General features: G+C 36.8%; 1 protein-coding gene across 6 annotated transcripts in view; it reads left to right on the top strand.

Annotated features, from left to right (window-relative positions):
- HEATR5B (HEAT repeat containing 5B) overlaps nt 1-21,843 on the top strand; it is a 99,634-nt gene that overhangs the window by 30,502 nt on the left and 47,289 nt on the right. For all 6 annotated transcript variants that reach the window (XM_042246275.1, XM_060412259.1, XM_042246276.1 and 3 more), the window contains exons 16-22: nt 383-558; nt 3,010-3,115; nt 4,468-4,658; nt 7,096-7,255; nt 11,607-11,796; nt 14,607-14,776; nt 20,035-20,179. In XM_042246275.1, the coding sequence (XP_042102209.1) occupies nt 383-558; nt 3,010-3,115; nt 4,468-4,658; nt 7,096-7,255; nt 11,607-11,796; nt 14,607-14,776; nt 20,035-20,179 (1,138 nt within the window). The remainder of the gene's footprint in view (nt 1-382; nt 559-3,009; nt 3,116-4,467; nt 4,659-7,095; nt 7,256-11,606; nt 11,797-14,606; nt 14,777-20,034; nt 20,180-21,843) is intronic.

Raw genomic sequence — 21,843 nt, forward strand, 5'->3', positions numbered from 1 at the left:
CTGAAGATTTAGAACCTTTTTTGCCCACTGAATACATTATTTCATATGTATTTTTTAAAAAGTTTCTAAAGGTCACTTTAAAAAACTTTTTTGTGGGTTTAAGTTATTCCTGATGTTATTTTGCTTACACATTTTAAGGTGGGTACTATAAAAATGTTTTAGAATGAACAAGGTTTAGAAAAAAAATTATATCAACCGTTGTGACTTTGTTTAGATAGCCAAATTACATACTTCTCTATTTAAACATTTCCATAGTTAATCATTCTGTTCTTTTATTATTACCTTTTCTCTCTCCTCCTCTGTTTTACTCTTCATGCCCAGTACTTGGTAAGTGAATTTCCTAAAGTAGACTTCAAATGATTTTTATGTCCTCTTTTTGCAGCTCCAGCCAAACAGTGCATCTGGGAGTGGGGCTCTGGAGCATGACCCATCCTCCATTTACCTACGAATACCTGCTGGAGAAGCTGTGCCTGGGCCTCTTCCCCTTGGAGTTTCAGTCATTGACGCTTCCGTGGCTCTTTTTGGTGTAGTGTTTCCTCATGTTTCTTTTAAACACCGGTTAGTATAAAGTCATAGTTAAATATAAATTATTTTTAAGTAGTAGATTTTCCCAGCCAATGAGTTTCCTTTTATTTCTCATTCATTAGGTGTTTTTATTGTGAAAAGATGTGGAATTTTGTCATTCTTGTATTGCATCAATTGAGATGATTTGGGGTTTTTTCCTTCATTCTATTAAGATGCTATATCACATTGATTAATTTTTGTCTGTTGAGCCATTCTCAAATTCCAGGAGTAAATCCCGCTTGGTCATAGTATATAAACCTTTTAATGTACTGCTTTAGTTTGCTTGTATTTTGTTCAAGATTTCTATGTCAGTATTTGTATTCGTAATTTTCTTGTAGTGTCTGCCTGTCTTTGATATCAGTATAAAAGTTTTCAAAATATATTCTGGATGCAAAAAAAAAGAGTTCAAACAATAGTCTCACAAACATAATAACATAAATTGCATGCAGACTCCACATATTTTGAAACTGTTTTTCAGGTTTGAGTCCATGTTCCAGCATCTAATAACTATTATATTGTGGACCAGGTCTTATACAACAAAATTTTCAATGTAGTAATTTGTTTGCTGGTTTATAAGGCATAGTATGTTTGCCTGTATCTTTAATTAGGGACAGCAGTTTTCCAAGTTTTTTTATTTTGTTACTGAGAAAGTAAATGAATGAGAAGTCTACCCCCCTAATGTAACATTTGTCAGATGTTAAAATCTGGAAATTGGAACACTAAAGTAACTGATTCTTTTCTTAATGGGAACATTTTAGTTTGCTATGCTTTATGTCCACAGACACTGTACTTAACTTTTAGGTGCTTTATACTTATAGTGATTTTTCCCAGAAGAAGGACTAAAAATGAATTAATGTAAAATCTTCACAGATAGTTCAGGTTTTAAAAACTATGCCTTGAGAACCTTGTTGTATTTGTATAGAAAAGATAGCATATCTTTACATATGTAGGTTACTTGACTGTTTTTTAACCTGAGGGGAGAATTTTAAATATGGAATGTTACTTTATCCAGATAGCTTCAAGAAATCTGGTTGCCATGTGAATGTTAAAGACTTTAAAGTGAAAGAATCCTATGAAGCCTATATTTTAATGTTCTTGTTTTAAAACTAAAGAAATCTAGGTCTGAGAGCTTGTGGTTTGCCAAAAATTACACAGCTAGTTGTGAAAGCTGTAACTAGAATCCAGGATTATCTTAACTTTATTAAATCACTTTTGTGAAACAAGATGAAGTAAAAATAGATAATTCTATCAAAAATACAATATATAACATAAATATCCAGAGATGGAGGAATCAGTGACTACATTATGGAAAGTTGATAGGCTGAAGTATGTTTTACAGAGACAATGTTTTGATATCAGCAAATGCTCATTATATAATTTTAAATGAAGAATGTAAAAGACAAGTGTTGCAGTTTCGATTTTAAAATATGTAGAAATGTTCAGCGGTTATTCCTAGGTAGTAACTTTTTCTTGATATTTTTCAAGTTAAAAGAAGTAAATACTTTATAGAAGGGGAAATCTTTTTTTTAAGTTGAGCGTTTTAGATCAGTCATAGGCACACGATGTTTGATGGCCGTGTTGGAGCACATGTACATCTTCTTAGGTGTGTGCCTGAAAGCAATGTGGACAGTACCCTGCTTCCTCACCATAGACGTGGGTCAGTGTCAGAGAGGTGTGCGCGTGTCAGCCTGAGCAGGTGTCCTCTAAGAACCTCTGACTGGGCTTCCTCCTGGAGGAAAGATGGTTTCTTCCTGTTGGGTTTTTGAAGAATGCTTTGACTTGAGACCTGTGGCCTTTTATAATTGAGCTTAAACCCTTCCAGTGAAATTCCCCTAGATTCCTTTGCCCACTCCATTTCTTTTTAGGAGAATCTGATGTGACTTCATTCTCTTTAATCAGAATAGTCTCAAATGGCTGTGATTTGGGGAAGAGGGATAACTGTCTCATTTTTTAAAAATGAAAGAGTGAAACAACCAATTCACCTCTGATTTTTCACATTTAACAAAAGTGACCAAGCTAAATCTTAAAAAAAAAAAAAAAAATCTCCTAATTAGCTTCCAAAAACAAGGCATGAAGTACTATTTTCTTCTGTGTGTGAACATTTTAAAATTTCCAGCCTAAAAGTCTTCCACAGAGATGCACAGCTAATGATGGTTATTCTGTTCCAGAGACCTTGAGCATCTACTTTGTTGCACACTGAAGATGACTCAGATTATGGCCTCATTTTGCTGGTTGAAACTTAGTGTTAGTCTCTTGTGTTGTGCCAGTTAGTTGTTTCGTGTTTGTCTGTTAATTCAAAGAAGGGGGGAACTGGTTTAGACCAGGGAATGAAAATCGAGAAGTGATAGCATGGGGCATTATTTGTTAAACAGCGTGTCTTATCTCTGTTTTTTGAGCCATATTTGAATAAAAAGTAGTGCTAATGTAATCTTTATTCTATTATAGATTACAGATGTTGGATCACTTTGCTGAATGTGTTAAACAAGCCAAAGGTGTTCGCCAGCAGGCAGTGCAGCTTAATATCTTTACAGCTGTACTTAGCGCACTGAAGGTATTTACTTTTAAAACATAGTAAATGTTCTAAACTGAGATTTTAACTAATACCTTTAATATAGTAGTTCAGGCATACCAAGACTATTATATAATCTATAATATTAAGTTGCTAGTCTATAATATGGTAATATTAAGATATTACTGTTTTAAAATAAAAGGACAACAGGTAAAGAGTTTAAATGGGCATGAATTAAATCATATTTTGTAAACTTTAGGGAAAGGGATGTAGGCACTGGTTATGCAAAAAAGATTTGTGCCATTTATATAATCATTAGTATATGTCCTATTTAGAGATTGTCAGCTACCAACGTCTGAGTTTTTTAAAAAAGCAGTGGCGTGGTCATGGTTCCCCTCAGTGGCTGGAAGGCTAGCAAACAACTATAATGTTTCTGTACAGTATACCTTTACTCATAGGTGTGCTTGCTAATGGCTCTGCTGTAGTTAAAACACTTTCCCTAGGCAGCATGACTTAGATTTTTGGCCTCAAGTAAATAAATAATTTTAAGTTCCAGGACAGTAAGTGTAACTAGAACCAGAGACGTTAACCTTTAGAATGATGAAGAGACTTTGTCAGCATTCATGCTTTGTCACTTTGTCATGTCTGACTCTTTGCGACCCCATGGACTGTAGCCTACCAGGCTCCTCTGTCCATGGGATTCTCCAGGCATGAATAATGGAGTGGGTTGTCATGCCCTCCTCCAGGGGAGCTTCCCAACCCAGGGATGGAATCTGGGTCTCCAGCATTACAGGCAGTTTCTTAACCATCTGAGCAACCGACGTTCGTTTATTGATTATTCTTACCTCATTTTGTCTTTAAGTATCTATTGGATATACTCTTTGTGACGTAATTATTGTCTCTAGCATTTTTATATAAATGTATCAGGGTTTCATGTTCATCAGGCCTTTTTCTTTCCTTAAAGTTAGAATGATAAATTTCAATCAGTTAATCACAGTTATTTTAATAATAGTGCCTGCCAAGTCGCCCCAGTTGTGTCTGACTTTGTGCGACCCCATAGACAGCAGCCCACCAGGCTCCCCCGTCCCTGGGATTCTCCAGGCAAGAATACTGGAGTGGGTTGCCATTTGTCCTTTATATATAAAAACAACTTTTAAGTATGTGTCTTTGGTAGAGACACTCCTAGGGATTGTTGGTTTTAGGGCTGATTCAGCTATAACTATGTTACGTATCATGATCTGAAATCATGTTTAGGAAAGTGATTGCTGTCAATTTACAAGGTGTGAATTCTAAGCATAGTATATGCATGGGAAAGCTGGCTGAAGAGAGTAATGTGTGAAGATGTTAATTACAAATATTGCAGTCTTTTTTTTTTTTTTTTTAAATAATCATAGGGCCTCGCTGAAAACAAAAGTACTTTAGGACCAGAGGAAGTTCGTAAATCTGCTCTGACACTGGTTATGGGGGCTCTGGACAATCCAAACCCCATCTTACGATGTGCAGCAGGGGAAGCTCTTGGAAGAATGGCTCAGGTGGTTGGAGAAGCAACTTTTATTGCTAGAATGGCCCAGTATAGCTTTGACAAGTGAGTCTCCCTATCAACAAGTAACTTTCTCTCATAGTCGATGATATCGTTTAGATAATCCATAGTTGTTATTAACCAAACCATGTATTTTCTACATGGTACATGCTTTCAATGTGGTGTGGGTTTCTTTTTCAGCTCTTGAATGTTATATAATGGAATCAAGAGGGTTGTTAGTAAGGGTTTCTCTCAATTACGTGTACTTTGCTCTTAAAGAGGTGCTTTGAAGTTCTTTTCTCTCATTTCTGCTCCCCCCCACACCGTTGCCATTGTTCTTTCTGTTAATATTTCACTTTTTGGACAAGCCATTCTTTTTCTAACTATTACTAAGTTTATCATTATTTAAATTATTTCTGAAACGGGATATATTTAGCATCAGCTTTCAAGAATTTTGTGGCATTTAAAAGAGTGACCTCAGAGATCCAAATAAATGTGATTAAGATGATAAATAGAGTTATTAGTGACTGTTGGTTGTTAATCAAGTACTGAAGTAGAGCAGTTGAAAATCAAGAGTGGGTAGGAATTAACACTTGAGTAATGTAAACTAATCATTCTTAAGTATAGTATATGTTGAGTATTAATTATACTAAACTACATCGTGATTAACAAGAGAGCAATTGGGAGAAGCAGTGGTTGTGAAGTAGTAATTCTAAAGAAGTGTTCTCTGAACTCTTCTGCATCTGAGAATTGTTGTCCTTGTCTTCACACACAATTGGCACAGTTTGGTGGGTTGAGGATAATGCCCCAGTGTTATCGCTTGACTTACTAAGGATAATACAACTGGGGAGAATACAGTCAAAATATTCCCCGTCACTCAGTCATCTGCAGAATGGCTTCAGTTATTTTCTAGTGATAGATTAGCTTTACCTTTTTCAAGTATCTCTCATTGATCCTGAAATCAACTTTTGTTAAAGTTGCTTTAAAAGAACCAATCTTAACTACCTATTTTGTGGTTTGTGTTCTGTTATTAATAGGTAAAATTGGAATTTATTTCTTTGGAAAACTCTTGAATGGTTAATTTTTCTTTAGTGACCAGGGGTTTTAATTTATGTGTCTTCAATACCTATCAGAGTATCTGTTTCATATCGATTCTGGTGAAACACAAGGACATTTCATTCATATTCATACCTGTCCAGTTAATGGTTTGCAGGTGTTCTCAATGCTTAGTTTCATTAACTTTTCCAAATAAGTTATTATGATCTAAAATTAATTATTACATAGATTTCAGGTTACCCATTTTTTTCACATTTTAATTTATCTGAAACTGGGATTTGTCGTAAAGTCTCCATGTAGCAGTATAATTATTAGGCAGCATTCTCACTTTGACACCTCTGGGAAATGTATATTCTTATATCTTAGATGATTTACTTTATTGAATAGATTATTATTACTGACAAAATTGGCTCAGCTTTCATTTTAGCTCACTGGCATGAACTTTGAAAAGTAGCTATGTGAAGGAAGCTTTCTAATCTGTGTAATGCTTTAGGATGTACAGGTATCCTTCATTCTTCTTTCATTCCTCAAAACAACTGCTATATAGGAGGAATGATAATGTTTTGTTTTACAGATGGAGAAACTGAGGTATAGAGAGATAAAGACCCCTTATCCAAGGATATAATATATTAGAAATATTGCTAAAGGATTTCCCTGGTAGTCCAGTGGTTAAGACTCCACACTCACAATGCAGAGGGATCAGGTTCAATCTCTGGTCAGGGAAGATCCTACATGCCATGTGGTGTGGTCGGAAAAAACGTACTGCTCTGGATGCACTTAGTTCACGTCTTTCATCCCTGCATTTCCTAACGTCTATTCTGTCTTGACAGCATTTGTATTTTTCTTTGCCATAGGCAAACTAACCAGCCAGAGTCTTGGGATGGTTTTTTATCCCTTGACTTTATTTCACTTTTATTAGTTTAATTATGGATGATTTATTGAGAGTTATAATACAGTTTGTTTGTTTGTTTGTTTTTAGTAATACAGTTTTGAAAATGTAATCAAAGTTGCTTTCTAGGCTCCTTTGCTATTTTAGGAGCTTTGTTCTTAGTGGGATTTTCATCTTCTCTAACAGTAACTATGTTGGTGCCTGATTATATCATAGTCTTTTTGTCTTATTTGTCTTTTATTGAAAGCACCAGTGGTTAAAGTATATTTCAAATGGCTCTTGTATTTTTGAGGAATAATTAATATTAAAAACTCTGAAGTTGTAGTTTCTTCTTCATGTTTTCTCTGAAATGAAAATAGGCTTGTATTCAGTGAAATGTGTGATTTTAGCCATTTTAAATTAAGTCTCTAACATTTGTTAATGAGTAGAGAAAGAAATAATCATGATTGTAATCTTTTCTGATTTCCAGAATAGATCCCTTTTATTGTGTGATTCATAAGCTTGTTGTTGCCATAGGGAAAGAGAAGAAACAATCCCTGAAGCATGACTCTTTTCCAGGTTGAAGTCAGCTCGAGACGTCGTGTCCAGAACCGGCCACTCGTTGGCTCTGGGCTGTTTGCATCGTTATGTTGGTGGTATCGGCTCAGGACAACATCTGAAGACCAGTGTCAGCATTTTGTTGGCTCTGGCACAGGATGGAACATCCTCTGAAGTCCAGGTAGGATATCAAGTTTTTATTATGAAGTTTGAAAATATTATTTGTAGGAAAATTTATTTCTAAAAAATGGTAATGATTTTGATGAGTTGTTAGGGAAAATGTGTTAGGATCTTTCTCTATCATTTTGTTTTATGAATGTGTAACAGGATTTTGTATTTGAACCTAATCCTAAAGTCTGTCTTATTCTGGGAATTTGACCCATTCCATACATTCCTTGAAGCATAGTTTCTTTTTATTATTTATTATCCTTGGTACATGTTTCCTCATCTTTGTATTTCCTTACATTTGGTAGATTGACCAAATTTCTTTTAATAACCTTTCTTTCTCTCCTCCTGTAATACCCTAACCCAGGTACAGGGCCATGGGTTGAATCTTCAAGTGTACTCCTTGAATTTCATTTTTTCTTTCTCTTCAAATATTTTATATAAAAATAGATTTAATTACAGTAAGAGGCAAACACTTCATGTGTGTGAAGATATCCTAGATTCTTGATTTGCCATTTCACACTGATGCACCAAAAAATATCGAGTATGTGAATCCAGTAGCTTTCAACTCGCCAGCTTCATATTAGGACTCAGATGATGACAGAAGAGACAAGTTTGATTGCCATTATTGCCTTTCATAGGTGTGTTTATAGATGGGTTCCTTCGCCATCAGAAAAGGATTCAGAATCCACCAGAGGCTTCTTAGTCTATTGCTGGAAAATGTTTCCAGCAGTAAAGCACAAACATCCCCAAAGAACTAAAAACACAAATGAAATAATCTTGCACCTTACGAGGGTCTATGCTGTTGTTTTTTTTTTCCTAAACACTGTTTCCACAGTGGTCTGCAAGAAAAGAACACAACTGTAAAATTATTTTACCTAAGAAGATGCTGCTTTCTTCTTTTATGTCAGAGAGTCGGTGCTAGTTTTCTTTCCTTTGCCTTCATCTTTTTCTCAGTCCTCTCTTGCTTTTATTTCTTAAAACCACACTCCTGTAAGTGACTGCTTCACATGATTCATTCCGATGACATGGCATTTTACTATCATGTAGATCACATACATTCCCTCAAAGCTGCTATTTCAGTTCTCATCTGCACAAGAACAGTATGGTGGCATTCTTCAGTTTTCTGTAAGGTCTCTTCTGTGACCAGAATCCTAACTCAAAAATTATACTTCACAGTCAAATTACTGTATACATGTATTCAGCTGTAATTACTAGAGCTTTATTGTTGCATAGTGGTTTCTTTTTTGTATCCTCAACTCCTGTGTTGAGATCTCTGTTCTTACTTTGTTTTTACTTGATAAGAAAACTTCCTTTAACAATAATAATCTTTGTTGTTGAGTGGTGTGTTTTTTTGATTCCTTGCATAACTGAAATAAAATAACTCTATTTAATCTTCAAATTTGAGTCATATTTGGTTGGATATACTATTCCTGGCACACAGTCCTTTTTTTTTTCATTATTCATAAATGTTTTGGTATTTTTTGTGTTACATGTGAGAGTCTCATAGTAGCTTAATTTTTTTAGTTAAATTTCCACAGATATTAACTCAGTTATTATCTCAGATATTATGTTTTTTATCAGCTATCTATATAAGCTTTCAAATATGTTCTTTAAGATGTAGAAGATAACATAGAAGCCAATAATCAAATTAACTGACGTACAAATACTGTAAAGTTTTTCTGCAGTGTGGCTTTGAATATCCAGATATAAAATTTTGGTGATAAATACATTTTCTTCTTTTATGCTGTGCATGTATTTTCCACTCCCAAAAGACTTCAGTTTATGTATTGACAATAAATTTCTAACATAATGGAGCTTATAGACATCATAGCGGTCTTTTTCCTTGGCTTTTTATTTCTTTCGCTAAGGAACTTATCTGAAATATGTCTATATGTTTATAACCTAACATTTTGGTTTACTAGCATTTCCCCTCTATCCTTGAAGCTTAGAAATTTCATCAAATTGTGTATAAGTTTATCTTTTCTTTTTCACTTTCTGATACTTATTTGCATATTGAGCCTCTTGTCTTTTTCCTCATTATTTTAAATTTTTTGTGTTTTCACTATGTGTTACAAGATAATCTTCCAACTGAACCTCCAATTGAAAAAGTAATGATTTTTGTATTTCATAATCTGTTTAGTTGCTCAGTCCTGTCTGGCTCTTTTGTGACCCCATGGACTGTAGCCCACCAGGCTCCTCTGTCCTTGGGATTTCCCAGGCAAGAGTACTGGAGTGCGTTGCCATTTCCCTTCTCCAGTATTTAATAATAATTATTCTTTTTTTCTAGCTTTCTACTGAACATTTAATATAAATCCTGGTTTGTTTTTTTTTTTTTTAATCACTTCTCCTTTTTACTTTAATTATATTGCCTTAAAAATCCTTGCAACAGTTTTATTAAAATACTTTCTTTTCTTCTTCCATTAATTTTTTCTCCAGAATGTGTATTCTGGTCTTCCTCCCACAAGCTGCTATATTCCTATTACTTTTCTCAGTAGTTGTAGTTTCTATACATAATTGTCCAGCTCAGGTTGCTTCATTCCCTAGGATTGGAGTAGATTGACAAGTAGTAGAAAGCAAGGTATGGATTTTTTTTCCTACCACATTGTCAAGTTGGGAAACTTCTCTATTGAGACCCCTGTGTCCTTGGCTCAGGAGTGCAGCTCTCCTTTGGAGATGCCAATAGCAAAAATAAAAGGTACTGGTTTCCCTCTCCGCTGGGAGGAATGAGAAAGTTGGACCAGATGATTTTGACTTATGAAACGAAAAAGGGAGAAGGCAGTTTCGCTATCTGTTAGGATATACTCTGTGCTTCTTGCGCTGTCTGTGTCCTAAAGACCAAGAGAGAAGAGATGGAATAGGACCAGAGAAGGGGTGCTGAGATGGCCTTCACATCCCTTCGTAAATAGACTGGCAGCCAGCACACCCACTCAGAACCTTCTAGACGCTGTAGCCCAGGCTTCCCAGCATAGATGGTGTCTCCCTGCATCCTTCTCCTTGACACAGAGAGGCTTCTAGTAAGGCTGCAGTTGAGTTAGGAAAGCCAACCAACAACACCCCCCATCTCTCCCGCACTTAGCTGGTACATGCTCCTTCACTGCAGCGAAGCCCAAACCTATTACAGGCAAAGCACTCCAGTTTTAAAACCTATGAAGAGAGTTCTATAAATGAGGTGCTCAGAAACTGGAGAAGGAGGCAGACGTAGCATTGGTGCCGAAGCACTTCAGTCAGCAGAACGCCTGGGCTGTGGTGGGGTCCTACGAAGACCTCATGGAAAAGGTGAGGCTTCAGCCCTGGTGAAGAAGCGTGATTTTACTGAGAACAGGGAGGAAATGAGAGCCCAAACCCAGCCAGATCCCCGAGGTGTGAACTGTATAAAGCAGGACCTTTAACTGCTCTTCAGTCAATCCATTGTGGCTTCAGAAATATGTATGGGTAAAATCTCTTAAGAATTGAGAACTGAATGAGGTGTCTGAGAGTGTGTCTTTGGTAATAAAGCGAAGAGGTTTTTTTTTTGTTTTTGTTTTTTAAAGGTACTTTCTTTAACATGTGGGTGTGGGCAGCTTGAAGGATTTTTCATTTTCTTAGCCTGTGCTGATTACAGTACATTGCTCCAGGTTAATTCTGCAAATACTGTTAGCCACTAAGATTATTTGTGCTTAGTAAACATAAATTAGAGCCTGAAAAGATTCCGTGACTTGAAGAGCTGGTATGTGAATGTCATTGCTTGAGAAATAGATCTGAGTACTACAGAACATTGGTGTGGTCATGGTTTTATTTTAGGCTAGTTTCTTAGCAAAATTGTAAAGCCATATTGGATGTCCTTCAGTTCAGTTCAGTCGCTCAGCCGTGTCCAACTCTTTGCAACCCCATGAATCACAGCACGCCAGGCCTCCCTGTTCATCACCATCTCCCGGAGTTCACTCAGACTCATGTCCAACGAGTCCGTGATGCCATCCAGCCATCTCATCCTCGGTCGTCCCCTTCTCCTCCTGCCCCCTATCCCTCCTAGCATCAGAGTCTTTTCCAATGAGACTTAGCATCCACTAAACTCTCATTACATAAGTTCCTCTTTTTGGGAATTGTGAAATGCATGTAATTATAATAGAGGAAATGAGTTCATCAGTGAAACTTTTTCCCTGACACTTAAAGTCACACTGCAAAGGAACTTTAAACATAGCATTTGTGTATTGGTTGCTTTGGTCATTGGCTACTAGTAGCTTATGTGTTGACCTTTACTCATTTAAGGAATATATTTTAAAATATTTCTATTCATTAAAAATGAAAGTATTAGTATTATGAAAATTCAAGTTAAAGTATCAGTTCACTATACTGTTTACAATAAAATCAATTATATTTTATTCCAGACTTGGTCCCTTCACTCGCTTGCTTTGATAGTGGATTCTAGTGGCCCAATGTATCGTGGATATGTAGAGCCAACATTATCTCTAGTTCTTACCTTGCTGTTGACAGTTCCACCCTCACATACAGAAGTTCATCAGTGTTTGGGTAGATGCTTGGGTGCTATAATAACTACTGTTGGACCTGAACTACAAGGTGAGTAACTTCATCTTAAGCTAAAGGGATTACACAGATAATAACTGTCTTTCAGCTTCCTGAATATTACCTTCACATTGCCTAAAGAAATCTTATACTAATAATTTCTGTGTGTTATGCACTGGCAATTTACTGAAAACCTGGAGCTCTCCTCTACGTGTTCTATTTTATTTACTCCCCTTAAGAAACCTGTGATATGAAGATGCTTTTTGAACTTTTGAGCAGAGAAAACACCTAAGTTAAAATGTTACTTGGAGCCCTATGAAGTCAAAGGTGAAAGTGGAGTTCCTTTGGCATGGGGTGCCATCCTCTTGTCTTCATGGACTCTAGCTTCACTTTTTTTTTGTTTTAACTCTAAGAAATATATTATTTTCTCTCAGGAATTAAACTCAGTGAAGTTAAGTAACTTGCCTCGAGTCATTCAACTGAGGAGTAGCAGATTTGTGATCCTAAGGCCCAAATACTTACCATGTACTTCCACTGAAATAATTCTACAAATGGTTAACTTAAACACTCAGGTCAGAAAATTATTGTGAATTTATGCAAAATACATGAGCTACTTTCAGAGCTTTCCCTTTTCCCCCTACTATTTATTAAATCTTCCAGTGAGTCTAGCTTTTTATATATATTATCTCATTTGATTCTAACAGCAATCCTGATAAAGGTATATCTCTCCATTTTACAGATGAAATACTGAGGCTGAGAAAGGTTAAGCACTTTCCCAAGATTTTATATATATTATATAGCCAGTGAGGGCTTCCCAGGTGGCACAGTGGTAGAGAAGCTGCCTGCCAATGCAGGAGACACAGGAGACGCATGTTCAGTCCCTGGTTCGGGAAGATCCCCTGGAGAAGGAATGGCAACCCGCTCCAGTGTTCTTGCTGGGAAAATTTCATAGAGGAGCCTGACAGGCTGTAGTCCATGCACAACTGAGCACACACAGAGAGACACACACACACAGACACCATGCACACGCACACGCACACCTGCCAGTGAGTGGTTGGGATCAGAGGTCAAGCTCAGGTAAATTTCCTTTGCCTGTTTGCCTGCATTCTTAACTACTATGCTTTGTTGCCTCCATTCAGATAGTTACTTAAAAAAAAAGAGGGATGTGAGAAAAGAAAGGACCTTTAGGAGGAATGCTAGGAATTGAAAAATATATGAATTATACATGTCTCTATCTTGGTCTCAGTGTCCTCTTTGAGAAGGTTGGTATTTCTTTTCTTCCAGTGAATATCACAGGTATGTAGAGAGAATAAATATGTGCCCTTGATTAAGTGTAGGTGTCTACCAAGTGCTTTCTGATGTGATGGTGAGGCCTGTGTATTTCAAACTAGAATATGACTCTTGTGTGACTCTGATTTCCTTGTTTGGTCTCTGTGGGTAAGTGTGTGCTCAGTCTCTGAAGTCATGTCCGACTCTTTGTGACCCTGTGGCTTGTAGTTGTCAGGGTCCTCTGGGATTTCCCAGGCAAGAATACTGGGGTAGGTTGCTGTTTCCATCTCTGGGGTATCTTCCTGACCCAGGGATCGAATCCATATTTCCTGGGTTGGCAGGTGGATTCTTTACCACTAAGCCACTAGGGAAGCCCTGTTTGGTCTTCATATAAAATTTTTTTTTTTGCATTGGTAAAAATTTTAAATCACTTACATTTGGCAGCTAAGACATTTTTATCTAGACGGTGTGTAATACTACACAATTTATTTTTCCTATCTCTGCTAAAAATTGCCATTAATCTTATTAGGAAAATAGAATTTGACATTATTTTATCATAGAAGTGGTACTGTTATTTGAACAAAGAACCGGAGAATAAGGAATGTTCTGGCTCTTCCAAAGGAAACAATGATAGGCTTAAAAGACAATATAGTTTATCAGAGGATAAATATAAAGCTAGGTAAATCTAAAATGCATTATTGTCATTCATAAACTGATGTGTTTTGAAATCATTTGTATATATTTTACAGAATTTTTATTTACAAAACCATCAGAAAGAGGATTATTTTTCTTAAGCGACTCCTTTTTAAATTTTGATTGAAGCATAGTTGATATACACTATTGTATTCATTTCAGGTGTACTACTTGGTATTTCAGCATTTATATATATTATGAATTGATCACCACGTTACGTCTAGTAACTGTTACCATATAGTTGTCGTAAGATTGCTAACTGTATTCTCTATGCTATACGTTACATCCTTTGAGAAGTAACTTCTTTTTTGACATTGGCTTTCAAGGAGAGTAATTTAGAGGATGACTTTCTTATAATAGGGGACAGGCAGGTTAGGCAAATTAACTATGATCCATGGGCCAAATTTGTCAGATGCCCACTTGTTTGGTTTTTTTTTTTTTTAAACAACCCATGAGGTGAGAATTGTTTGTAAGTGGTTATGCAGGCACTTCCCTCATAGAGTAGTGTGGATTTTGCCTCCTGGCAAGCAAAATAAAAAATATTGGCCCTCTTAAGAAAAGTTTGCTGACTCTTATTCTGTAGATTTTATTTGCTTGATAAAATGTAAGCTGTTAAAATGTAAGGGGAAAAAAAGTAAGGGCATTTCTTATAGTGATTTTTAATAGTTGCAGTATCAAACCTACAATAGAGCACATGTACTAGTTAATGTTAATTCAACATAGTTTTTTTTTTTTTAATTGAAGTACGGTTGATTTACAGGGTGGTGTTAGTTTCAGGTATACTTTTTTGTGTGTTTATTTGGAAAGGAGTTATTTAGAAGATAGTTATTTTCTAGGAATATTTTTGGTGATACTAATAATAAAATCATTGTATTTTATGTTGTCTTTTGCTTTGCTCTTAGGGAATGGAGCAACAATTTCCACAATCCGTTCTTCTTGTTTGGTGGGTTGTGCGATAACCCAGGACCATTCAGATTCTCTCGTCCAGGCAGCTGCCATATCTTGCCTTCAGCAGCTTCACATGTTTGCACCACGACATGTCAATTTATCCAGTCTTGTTCCTAGCCTTTGTGTAAGTATAAAGCTGTTTCACTCTTTTATTTGTTTTCCAAAAGATCAGACTAGAGCAAAGCAAAAAAATTAAGTTTCCTGGATTGTGCATTCTAGTTTCAGCTTCAGTAGTCACTTTATGACTGTTTATTTTATTCACTGATTTTCTTTTTCACCTTTTAGGAAATATTTTAATGAACTGTTAAATAAGGTCCAGAGGACTTTCTCTGGACTAAACATACCTCAAAGCTGGGCAAGTATGTTGTACAGAGAGTGGAATTTCTTGGATGCAGCTTTAAGAATAAAACATTTTTTTCTTTTTTAAAAAATGTACAAAAATCATTATACATAGCACAAAAGGAAAATATTAAGGAAAAGTGTGGTTAACATGGTCAACAGTGATTGTTTACAATAAATGCTAGAAAAGACTATAGGCAAGCATATAAACAGAGAATCCTATCATAACCTAGGCATTCAGAAAAGATTTCTTTGAAAAAATGATATATAAGATGCAAACTGTAGGGTAAATAGGAGTTAGTTTGGGGAGAAATATGATATTGGAGTAACAGCACTTATTTTTAAGCAGAAAGAAAAATATGTGAAAGATCCTGAGATGGGAAGGAGGGAATGCATTTAAGGAATCGTTTAGTCAGAAGCTGAGAGGAAAAAGGGGGAGGTGGGTCATAAGGGCACAGGATGAAGCTGGACAGTTATTTAGGGGGAATCATTCCCACACCTTCAGGGAGTTTGAATGTGCCACAGCGTGGAAACCAGGTGCTTGTGAAATGTTTCCAAAGAACATCCACGAAGAAATAGTCAATTAATAGTATACTCCAGATTGCATTCTGCAACAGGCTGTGTGCCATCCTGTCAAAAGCCATGGCCTAACACCCAGGTTTTGAGGGCACAGATGGCATCTCTTGAGCACGGTAAACTAGTTACATGATACAGCTCTGGTATGTGTGTGCGTTCAGTAGTGTCTGAGTCCTTGCAACCCCATGGACTGTAGCCTGTCAGGCTCCTCTGTCCATGGAATTTTCTAGGCCAGAATACTGGAGTGGGTTGCTATTTCTACTCCTGGATAGAATAGAACCTATCCTGGCCCACGGCTCAAACCCCACCATCTCCTGCATTATGGGCAGATGCTTTACTGCTGAGCCACTTGGGAAGCGCAGCTCTGATAGGCAACTGATAAATGTGATGAAGACTCAGACACACACTCCTCAGTTGTCTGGTTCCTCTGTGCATTTTTTTCTCCTTAAATATAATTATACTATGAAAGTTTTCCTTATGAGATGGAACATATTTAAGAGGATCTGGTCAAGTAATAACGTGAATTTCTTTATTTCATTGAAGGTTACCAGTAAGCCACAGGGAACATACTGAGTGTCCTGTATGTTAACGGAAAATAATGTATCCAAAATGATTTTTTTAGCATAGCATCAAGGGTTTTGTTACACGGTATATTGGAGCACTCTCCTGAACCTTTTCCAAAAATCTGGGAAGGAGATGCCATGGGAGATAAAAGATAAAAAAGAGGGCCACTAGAGTGGCTTTCTTGATTCCACATTACCAAATGCCCTTTGAGCTGTCTTCATTACCAAATCTTTTGACACTCTCTAAAAAATAGTTCATACATGGATTCATCCAAATTAGTGAAATCAGGGCTGATTTTTGTAAACTTCATGTTCATCTCTATTCAGCCATTGCCACCAGAAGAGACCATATTATGTGATACCATGTGTAATACCTAACACAAATGAGGTGATTTTTTTTTTTCAGTAAATCTGTTAAGAGGTAAGCTTCACCACAGTAATCTTTATGAAATTATATAAAAATATTAAAATGTGTATGATGGAACTGTTCAAATATGTTTTTGCAAGAACAGCCACCACTCTGAATTACTTTTATTTTCCTCCTGGCAAGTAGATGCTTGTTATACTATGTGATCAGTTGTTCTTCTGTCCAGATCTTTTCTGCACACAGCAAGTACATTACCTGGGATGATTGTAGATGTCAGTGAGAAAAAGACTTGAGCTAAATGCCCACGTCGTCAGTGACAGAGCAGGGATATTTCATTGTCCTGAATATAAGTACATGACAGGCACAAGAAGGGATAGGATAGCAAGATGACGTATGGTTTAAATAACGGCTTTCTGGGCTTCCCTTGTGGCTCAGCTGGTAAAGAATTCTCCTGTAGTGTGGGAGACCTGGGTTCGATCCCTGGATTTGGAAGATCCCTGGAGAAGGGAAAGGCTACCCACTCCAGTATTCTAGCCTAGAGAATTCCGTGGACTGTATAGTCCATGGGGTCGCAAAGAGTCAGACAAGACTGAGTGACTTTAACTTCACTTCACAGAGGCCTAATGAAGGGAATGGCAACCCACTCGATTACTCTTCCCTCGAGAATTCTGTGGACAGAGGAGCCTGGCAGGCTACTGTCCATGGGATCACAAAGAGTTGGACATGACTGAGTGACTAACACTAACTAACTAGAGGCCTAATGTAGGAGCAAGCAGCACGGTGTTCCTAAGGTTTGCAGAATATAAGGAAGAAAAAAGAAGCTGCTTTGGAAAACAGTGAGGCATAATCTACAAAAGTTGAAAGTATGCATACAATATAATCCAGCAACTCCCCTCTAAAGTAAATACCTGAGAGAAATGCATGCACATGTGTGCCAAAAAAAATCCTCAGGAATTTTCCTTCTCGGGTTATTTGTGCTAGCCAAAAAAACAGAAACAGCCAAAGTGTGCTCCATTCTGCAGAGTGGATAATGGTATAATTCTTCAATAAAATATTATACAACAGTAGAAATGAATGAACCCCTATTATATGGAATCACATGGATGGGTCCAACAGACATATTGCTGAAAAGAAACCAAACACAGAAGAGAACAGACTTCATGGTTCCATTTGTATAAAATTCAAGAACAAGGCTACACCAGGCTCTACTGATAGATGTCAAGTAAATTGTGATTATATCTGAGCAGCTAAGAAGTTTGTGTGAAGCCACATTTTTTTTTTTAATCAAATTTAATGTTTTTTTCCTGATATTTTGTGGATTTTACCAGAAAGTTTCCAAACAAATACAAGTTAATTGTTACCTGGTTTACAGTGGCTGCAAAACACCATCAGTGATAATTTGTATCTCTCATATCGGAGATGTTGAAATGGAGGGGTGGGGAAGTGACTTCAGGATCGTTCAGTTCAGTTCGGTTGCTCGGTCATGTCCAACTCTTTGCGACCCCATGAATAGCAGCACGCCAGGCCTCCCTGTCCATCACCAACTCCTGGAGTTTACTCAAACTCATGTCCATCGAGTCAGTGATGCCATCCAGCCATTTCAGGATCATTAAAACTGAGTTTTTGAAAACATTATGTAAACCTTAAAATATTTTATTTCTTTCACTTTGACCCAGGATATGTTGAGTGTATTTTCTTAGCCACAATTCTATTTAATTGTAATTAAATGAAATTATATGGTGTTATGCTTCATATATGTTTAATCCTTTGATATTTCCACAGTTGCATAAGATAGGTATGACCTGTCTGTACAGATAAAAAAGCAAAACCCTGAGAGATTTGTTCCTTCCGTGTCATATGACCATGCTTACCCTTACCTATAGAATATTTGAAAGTTTTAAAATGTCATTATTTTTAGGAAGAGAAAAGAAAACATGTTGAAAAAAATCTGATCTGTTAGGTTTTCTCTCCTCAGTTATATTTTGTTTTTTTAATACTCAGTATAATTTCAATGATTGTAAACTTTATTCAAAAATGAGTTACAAATGCTATATTAACAGCATAAAAATACATTCTAGCATTGTGAAGGAGTGATGTCTTCCATATAATTATTTTCCCCTCCATCATTTCTGGATGAGATTCTTTCTAAAATGTCTTGCTTCCTTGTTTTAAAAGCAACATATGGAGCAGAGTTTAATATTTGCTTGATGAATCAGATTGATAGATTAAGTGATAATAGATTTATTATCTATTATATGATTTACTATGTATCATCTACTGTTCTAAGTAAAATATTTGTTTTAACTTATTTTATTTTCACTATATTCCTGTGGGAAATTGCTATCCTCATTTCATATATGAGCAAACAAGGCACAGAGAGGTTAGGTAACTTCCCTAAGATCACGCAGGAGTAAGTGTGTGATTTAAACCCAGTCTGGCAACTGGAGCCTGAGCTCTTAATTATTATGCAGTGGTATGTCTTACGGTTTATATCATGTGTTAGAGTGTACTATAGTGATTCTTTCAGGAACTTTTGAAATGAAAAATATTCTATACCAAAAGAATCTTTTGCAGTTCTTTTCAGATATTTATGTTTGCTTAATTTTAATTTTGTATTTTAATATATACCTTCCTTTACTTTCAGTTCTTACTGTGTGCTCTACCCCGTGACTTTTCATTTGGTATAATTGATCTCTGTGCACTTTAAAGATTTCAGTGACATGGAGAAGGGAATGGCAACCCACTCCAGTATTCTTGCCTAGAAAATTCCATGGACAGAGGAGCCTGGTGGGCTGCGTCATTCATGGGGTCACAAAGAGTCGGACACGACAGAGTGACTTCATAGTTGATTAACAATGTTGTAATACTTTCAGGTGAACAGTAAAGGGACTCAGCCATACATATGCCTGTATCCATTCTCCCCCAAACCCCTGTGAGGCCCATCCAGGCTAGCACATAACATTGAGCAGAGTTCTGTGTGCTATACAATAGGTTTTTGTTGGTTATCCATTTTAAATATAGCAGTGTGTACATGACCTTGCCAGAGTCCTAACTATCCCTTCCCCCTGGCAACCATGAGTTTGTTTTCTAACTTTGTGAGTCTCTTTCTGTCTTATGTTCATTTGTATTATTTCTTTTTAGACTCCAAATGTAAGGGTTTTCATATGATATTTCTCCTTCTGTCTGACTTCATTCAATATGACACTCGCTAGGTCCAAAAAAAAAAAAAAAAAAGTCAGTGACAGAGTTTAATAGGACTGTGTATAAAATGTGCAAAAGATCCTTCTGGGTTTTAATCTAAGTATATTATATGATCTTTAACCCAAGACTTGGGGCAGTTCTTTTGTAGCCTATTAAAATACTCTATATATTTTATTGGTATTACTAGTTTTTGAAAAGTCCATCATTTTGCTCTATTGGAAACAAATAAGGGGGTTAAATGAAGAGCCTCTTCAGAAATTATGTGTTAATATACGTTCACTAGACAAGTAAGATTATAGCTTTTTTTAAAAAGTCTAAAATTGTTATGGTTTACAGGTTCACCTGTGTAGTTCCCATCTATTACTTCGACGAGCAGCTGTGGCATGTCTCCGGCAGCTTGCCCAAAGAGAAGCAGCTGAAGTATGTGAATATGCCATGAGCCTGGCAAAAAATTCAGGGGACAAAGAGAGCAGTGGCACCAGTAAGTCCTTTTATCAGTCAATGTTCTTTTTAAGTATTACTTATTAAATAACATTTTTGCATTGAAATATCATCAATTTTCTTACTCTTTTAAATAAAACTTGTTACTTTTAAAATTCCCATATAGTTTTCTTGGTAGTTTTACATTTTTAACTTTAAACACCCTCTTCCAACAACACAAGAGAAGACTCTACACATGGACATCACCAGATGGTCAATACCGAAATCACATAGATTATATTTTTTGCGGCCAAAGAGGGAGAAGCTCTATACAGTCAGCAAAAACAAGACCAGGAGCTGACTGTGGCTCAGATCATGAACTCATTATTGCAAAATTCAGACTTAAATTGAAGAAAGTATGGAAAACCAGTAGACCATCCAGGTATGACCTAAATCAAATCCCTTACAATGATACAGTGGGAGTGACAAACATTCAAGGGATTAGATCTGACAGACAGAGTGCCTAAAGAACCATGGAAGGAGGTTCGTGACATTGTACAGGAGCTAGTGGTCAAGATCACCCCCAAGAAAACGAAATGCAAAAAGGCAAAATGGTTGTCTGAAGAGGACTTACAAATAGCTGAGAAAAGACAAGAAGCTAAAGGCAAAGCAGAAAAGGAAAGCTATACCCATTTGAATGCAGAGTTCCAAAGAATAGCAAAGTGAAGTGAAGTCGTGCAGTCCGACTCTTTGTGACGCAATAGACTGTAGCCCAGGCTCTTCCATCCATGGGATTTTCCAGGTAAGAATATTGGCGTGAGTTGTCATTTCCTTCTCCAGGAGATCTTCCCGACTCAGGGATTGAACTCGGGGCTCCTGCATTGTACGCAGACGCTTTACCATCTGAGCTACTAGGGAAGTCTGGAGATAAAAAAACCTTCCTCAGTGATCAAATGCAAAGAAATAGAGGTAAATAATAGAGTGGGAAACACTAGAGATCTCTTCAAGAAGATTAAAGATACCAAGGGAACATTTCATGCAAAGATAGGTACAATGAAGGACACACATGGTATGGACCTAACAGAAGCAGAAGATATTAAGAAGTGCCAAGAATACACACAAGAACTATACAAAAAGATCTTCATGACCCAGATAATCATGATGGTGTGATCACTCCCCTAGAGCCAGACATCTTGGAATGTGAAGTCAAGTGGGCCTTAGGAAGCATCAGTATGAACAAAGCTAGTGGAGGTGATGGAATTCCAGTTGAGCTAATTCAAGTCCTAAAAGATGATGCTGTGAAAGTGCTGCACTCAATAGGCCACCAAATCTGGAAAACTCAGCAGTGGCCACAGAACTGGAAAAGGTCAGTTTTCATTCCCGTCTCAACAAGGGCAATGCCAAAGAATGTTCAAACTACCACACAATTGCACTCATCTCACACGCTAGCAAAGTAATGGTCAAAATTCTCCAAGCCAGGCTTCAACAGTACATGAGCTGTGAACTTCCAGATGTTCAAGCTGGTTTTAGAAAAGGCAGAGATCAAATTGCCAACATCAAAAAAGCAAAAGGGTTCCTGAAAAACATCTATTTCTTCTTATTTGACTAGACCAAAGCCTTTGACTGTGTAGATCACAACAGGCTGTGGAAGATTCTGAAAGAGATGGGAATGCCAGACCACCTGACCTGCCTCCTGAGAAATCTATATGCAGGTCAGGAAGCAAC

Source organism: Ovis aries, chromosome 3, assembly GCF_016772045.2.
Source record: "Ovis aries strain OAR_USU_Benz2616 breed Rambouillet chromosome 3, ARS-UI_Ramb_v3.0, whole genome shotgun sequence".
Classification (NCBI taxonomy): domain Eukaryota; kingdom Metazoa; phylum Chordata; class Mammalia; order Artiodactyla; family Bovidae; genus Ovis; species Ovis aries.